This window comes from Humulus lupulus, chromosome 7 (assembly GCF_963169125.1).
Source record: "Humulus lupulus chromosome 7, drHumLupu1.1, whole genome shotgun sequence".
Classification (NCBI taxonomy): Eukaryota; Viridiplantae; Streptophyta; class Magnoliopsida; order Rosales; family Cannabaceae; genus Humulus; species Humulus lupulus.
Genome location: NC_084799.1, coordinates 196,087,557 through 196,093,537, shown reverse-complemented (window position 1 = coordinate 196,093,537; position 5,981 = coordinate 196,087,557). Strand labels below are relative to the sequence as shown.

Sequence of the window (5,981 nt, the reverse complement as noted above, 5' to 3'; positions counted from 1 at the left end):
GAGCAACAGTTGAGCTCTACTAGTATCTCAACCATGTTTGGTCGAGCTCTATTGTAACTGTCTTCTCAACTGAACATAGTCGAGCTCAACTGTACACAGTCGAGATCTACGTTTCATCTTCTTCACGAGTTTCATTTCGAAAAATGCCATTTTCAACTTAAAACCCACAAAATGGTTATAATATAGCTAACAAGGTACTTTTATTGTTATTTTTACGACATATATATGAAAAAATAAACATCTAAGCAAACAAAATACAACTTTCTTTGTTTTTACATTCAAATCAAAAATTAAAAAATTAGGGTTTCTCATTTACTTACCTTAATGTAGTCATTTTTTTTCAACAATGTCACTGAAATGAGTATGTAAGTGTGTCACAAAATAATCTCTCTATACATTTGGAGAGATTTGATAGGATTTGAAGAAAAAATGGTGGATGGAGGAATGATGGGGGGCTGAACATGTTTTTGTTTTTTTATTTTTTTTTCAAATCTGAATTTTTTATTATTTTAATTAAAAACAAATATAAAAATAAAAGGAAATTATTGGAATATAAAAGTTTCATTAAAGGAGGAGGTTAGTGTAGCTAAATTTTGAAAAATGAAAGATACATAGTTAACATAAAAACTTTTTAAGGTTATTTAGCTAAAAAATCTGAAAATGTTGGTGATAACTTGCTGGAAAAGATTAAAGTCAATAAAATATCGCTTCCCTTCAAATTTTGAGATTTCTCCCATCTTCGATTGAAAAAATCAAAATTTTCCTCTTTGGTTTCTTAAGAAGAGATTTGGAATGAACAAGTCTAAGATTGTTGATATAAATGGCTAATCCTCCATACTAGAAAGCAGGGTTGAGACTTCTGGTCCATCATTTTCTTTCATATAAAAAAAGTTAAAAGAATTAGTATTTTCACCGCTAATTTCCTAAAATTTGTATTAAAAAATAAATAAAATGTACTTTTTTTGCATGGCAGGTGTTGTTTTGATTTTGTTTAGTTGCTTAATCTTTTTGGACTATGTTTAACTTGTACACTAAAAATCTAATGGAGGATTCTCCGCTCCGCTGCACTCCAAAAAAGGACACATTGATGCACCCCATTGATGTTTTTGGCTCGGAAAGTATTTTCGACGAATTTTTTTTATTGTGTACATTGTAGTTATTTAGAACATTCTGTAAATTTCCAGAAAATAAATTTCAAACAAATTACCTTCTATGCACATAAAAGAAACAGTCACGCGTGCAACAAACTATTTGAATTTTGTTTTCTATACTGTAAATTATTCAGAATTTCCCAGAAATTTACAGGATGCTCTAAATAACTACAATATACGCGGCCATAAACAAATTTGTGCCGAAAATACTTCCCAAGCCAAACACTTTATGGGGTACACCGGAGAACTACCAAAAACTAATTGTTATAAGAGACAAGCGAAAAACAAAATGAAGCCACTTTGATTTGTGACTTGACACAACAAATTGCATAACAAAGATAAGGTTAGACTTCTTACAATTCATCACTCAAGGGATTCCCAGGCCACTTTCTGAGATTTACCATTCCATTCAAGCATGAAGCAACATCAACAAATATGTGTTCTATGTCATATCCAAAATCTTAAATTTATCACTTGGGACTTGCTTTGTTTGTGTGTTACAACATTTACTTGTGTATATAGTCGTACAGAGATCAAGAAGCCTTGGATTGTTTTTTTTAAAAAAATCTTGGCAACTTTGGGTTTAGGGGCATAGGCAATACTAGGACTAAGATTGTTACAGCATGGTAAGAGACATAATTATTTGAAACATCACTTGATCTTGGTTGAGACTCATGTTCTTCACTAGAAAACAGGGTTGAGACTTTTGGTAAAAAAAAAAAAAGTTGAAACTTTACACCCCATATTAACCTAATCAATAACCAGTTTTTTTGTTTTTTTTTTTTTTACATTCAATGATAAGCAGGGAAGGAATACAATTATAATAAATAACAGTATGTCCCACAATACAGAAATAACCAATGAAAGAGCATAATTTGTTTTTAAATGAAGGGATGTTTAAATTTTGATTTGAAAATGGGATTTCATGGCTATGGGACATGCCTACTAATTTTGTGTTCTGAGTTGATGTTGTAGGGCTCTTATGAAGAAGTGCAAGAAAGTTCCACCGATGTGAATTAAGTACGTACTTTATTTGAATTCAAACTATCCAGCCAGGACCTTACTTTTGAATAATTAATGATATGAAGAAAAACCATACCATGTGATTGATCAAGGACTATTCTTCTTACCAAGACCCCATACCATTAATTGCCTTTCTAGTCTTTAGTCTTCAGCACCATTCATTTCTCTCACATTCTATCAAGTGTGTTGGCTATATATACTCATAACATTAGGAACCGTAGTACCACAAGTCCTCACATTCTCAACTCTCAAAGTTTTCCTTTGCAGTACCTTGAGATCTCTTAGTTTTCCCATTCTTCTTCTTTTTGTTCACTTTCCAATAATGGGGTTTCGTTTTTCTAGCATAGTTCATGCAAAGCAACTCATTAAGAGGTCTTTTTCTAATAGTAAAGATGTCCCAAAAGGCTATTTTGCAGTGTATGTTGGAGAAAGAAGAATGAAGAGATTTGTGATCCCTGTGGCATACTTGAACCAGCCTTCATTTCAAGAGTTGTTGAGTCAAGCTGAAGAGGAATTTGGATTTGATCATCCAATGGGAGCTCTTACAATTCCCTGCAGAGAAAATGAATTCGCCGATCTTATTTCTCGGTTGAATGCCTATTGATTATTGATGAGTACACACACTGATAGAAGATATTCAGACAAAAATTATTGTAGCTACAAATTTTTTTCTTGGCAAACAATGCCAACATCATATTACCATGTATATATTTTTTCCTTAGGGACTGAAAAATAAAATCCCTAAGAATGATATAAATGAATTCTTTACTTCAAATATTTTATTGAAGATTCTGTTTATGTAGATTCTGAAGTTGTCTCCTTGTCTATTTGCAAAGATATGCTTATAGACACACTTGACTTAGTCTTCATGATTATATATAATTTTTTGATCATTTCTATTCATGACTCGTTCATTCTAATCGACATTCTATAATTCCATAACTAAATCTATTTTCTTTTTTATTTTTTCTTAAAATTTGAATTTTTTTTATCAAGTAATTATCAGGGAAATGAAAGCTATGTTGACTAGTATCAAAGAAGTTAGAAGCATCCATTAAAATCAGTGCCTTATTTAGGCAGCAATTATTGATCTCAGTTATAAATTTATATGTTTGTAGTTGATTCTAAATTATTCTCAAATGAAGGCCAGTGTGCTTTGAAGTTGGCAAGGACAGAGACATTGATTAGAAAAAGATATAGCAGAAAGAAAAATGGAATTCAACAGAAAAGGGAACAAATGTTAATCAAATGAGTAATTTCTATTCACTAGTTTGTTAACTAGTCAAAAAAATTATCTTTTTTCAAAGAAAAAAGGTAAAAGTATATGATCTACAATATTGAGTATCTGTGAATCTATGTCAGTGCTACAAATTACAGTCAATTCAACTGTGAGGTGATATCAGTGAAGGTGTCTTCTCTGCATGGAATTGTGAGTCCACCCATCGGATGCTCATATCCGAATTCTTCTTCTGCCATGCTAAGCAAGTCTTGAAAAGCAGGCTCATTTAGGTACGAAAGAGGTACTACATAGCGCTTCTTCTGATCTTCTCCAACATAGACAGCAAAGTATCCTTTTGGAATGGTTGAAGACTTCAAAGTTGCTTCCCTATTGCCTGAAAGTGATCTTCGGAGAGTCTTCTTACCCTGAACAAAACCAGACAATCCAAATGCCATGTTGATCTTCCTTTGTGTTTTTCTTTAGAAGAAGTGTTAAAGTTCACAAAAATATTTTGTAGTAGAGAATGTGACGACTTGGTGGTGATTCAGTTTGTGTGGTTATGTACCTTTATATATTGATGAATCAATTTTTGGAATAAGTGGTGCTGAAGACATTTGCAAGAGACATAAGCATTTGAAGTTCACATGGCTTTGTCTTCCAAGTCATATGTGAAAGTTTAGCTGTAGATGAGACATTTATACATGTGATCCGTCTAACCATAGAGCCCACTTGTGCTATTAGATTTGCAACAAAGAAAAACCATTGTGAAACATATATGATGAACTAGCACATCATCCTTCTTTTTCCTTCTTTATAATTCAACCAGTAAGAGCGAGAAAGTTATGAAGACAAATCCAGCTACTGGTTTCCACTTTTATTTGTTAATTTGAAAAAATACAGATCTCAACTTTGAGTAAGTATGGATTAGCAGAAAGACAATACCATGTGATTGCTCAAGGTCTATGCTTCTTACTATACCCCATCCAACTACTTGGCTCTTTAGTCTTCACTACTCATTTGGATAAAGGAATATATACATATATATATATATATATTTACTAAATCATTTCCTTGCAAGGACATTGATTTTACAGAAACGTAATTGGGTTCCTTAGCATTTTTCTTAAATCTCCTTCTTTCCTATGCAAAAAAGACACACTTATCCATCTTAATTCTCAGTTGAATGCCAAATTATGAGACAAATTAGATGGCAACAATGCCAGTACAATGTAAATATTTGTCCTTAGAATGATACAAATGAATGTTGCATTTCTTTTCTTGGAATGGATTGTTTGGTATTTTTTCTTAAAGACTATGGTATAGAATTCTCTCCATTTTCTTATTCTATAATAAGATCAGCTGCTCAATGTTGCGTAAAAAGGACTCGATGTCCTCTTTCCTCTCCCCAATTCTTGTGAGTGCTGCTATTTACAATTCTGAGAACTGAGTCTTCTTTTGATCTTCACCAAAATAGATTGCAAAATAGCCTTTTGGAATGTTTGTAGTCTTCAAAGTTTCTTCTTTAACATTGGAAAGTGACTCCTGGCGGGCTTCTTGCCATGGACAAAATATTTTTTAGTAGAGAATGTGAGAACTTGATGATTGAGCTTTGTGGTAATGTGCCTGTATATATAGATGAATGGTTCTCAAGCAATAAATTTGGCTTTGTCTTCTGACTCATACATGGACACTTGGTGGTTTTGACTGTGACATACATAGACATCAAACCTACAAGGAAACCCCACTTGAAACATATGATATGCAGCAAAGAGAAACCATTTTGGAACATATCTGATCACCTAATGCATTCTCTTGTGGCTTTCAAATAAGTCGACTTTCAACTTTGAATCAATAATAATGCGCTGGAAGACACAACCATGTGATTGCTCAAAGATTATGCCACTCACTAGACCCCATCTCCTTAATGAGCACCATTCATTTCCACACAACAGAGTTATCTTTTCTACATTTCTCATCAAGGGTATTGATTATATATACTCATAAGATTGAGTTCTTTTGCACCTCAACTCCTCACATTCTCAAGTACTAGAGCTTTCTTTTGCGGAACTTTGAGATTTCTCTCTTTACTTACATTTTCATCTTTCTTCTTCGTTTAGAGACTTCAACAATCATGGGTTTTCGTTTTCCTGGCGTAGTTCATGCTAAGCAACTTATTCAAAGGCCTTTTTCTAGTGCAAAAGATGTCCCAAAAGGCTATTTGTCAGTTTATGTTGGGAAGAACAAAATGACAAGATTTGTGATCCCTGTCTCATACTTGAATCATCCTTCATTCCAAGAATTGTTGTGTCAAGCCGAAGAAGAATTCGGATTTGATCATCCAATGGGTGCTCTAACAATTCCCTGCAGTGAAGATGCTTTCAACAATCTTATTTCTAGCTTCAATTTCTGATGCTGAGTGTAGATAGATGCTAACTACTGACAAAAGTGATTGTTACAATTTTGTATGGCAAACAATGCCAATACCATCGCCATGTAAATATTTTTCCTTAGGCACTGAAATGAAAATGTCCCTGAGAATGATACAAATGAAACCACTAAAGATTTTCTTCAATGAATTATGTTTATTT

The 5,981-nt window shown here is 33.0% G+C and overlaps 2 protein-coding genes across 2 annotated transcripts; one reads left to right on the top strand and one right to left on the bottom strand.

Annotated features, from left to right (window-relative positions):
• Positions 1-2,383: 2,383 nt before the first annotated feature.
• Positions 2,384-2,961, top strand: LOC133789082 (auxin-induced protein 15A-like). The gene has a single exon (XM_062226804.1). It carries the CDS (start codon positions 2,497-2,499, stop codon positions 2,776-2,778), a length of 282 nt encoding a protein of 93 aa, XP_062082788.1. The 5' UTR covers positions 2,384-2,496; the 3' UTR covers positions 2,779-2,961.
• A 400-nt stretch (positions 2,962-3,361) lies between these two features.
• On the bottom strand, positions 3,362-3,945 carry LOC133789080 (auxin-responsive protein SAUR21-like). Its single transcript, XM_062226801.1, has one exon. The coding sequence runs from the start codon at positions 3,846-3,848 to the stop codon at positions 3,552-3,554; it is 297 nt and encodes a 98-aa protein (XP_062082785.1). The 5' UTR covers positions 3,849-3,945; the 3' UTR covers positions 3,362-3,551.
• Between the last annotated feature and the right edge of the window lie 2,036 nt (positions 3,946-5,981).

Coding starts and splice junctions, on each gene's coding strand:
- LOC133789082 (XM_062226804.1), top strand. CDS start 2,497: ATGGGGTTTCGTTTTTCTAGCATAGTTCATGCAAAGCAACTCATTAAG.
- LOC133789080 (XM_062226801.1), bottom strand. CDS start 3,848: ATGGCATTTGGATTGTCTGGTTTTGTTCAGGGTAAGAAGACTCTCCGA.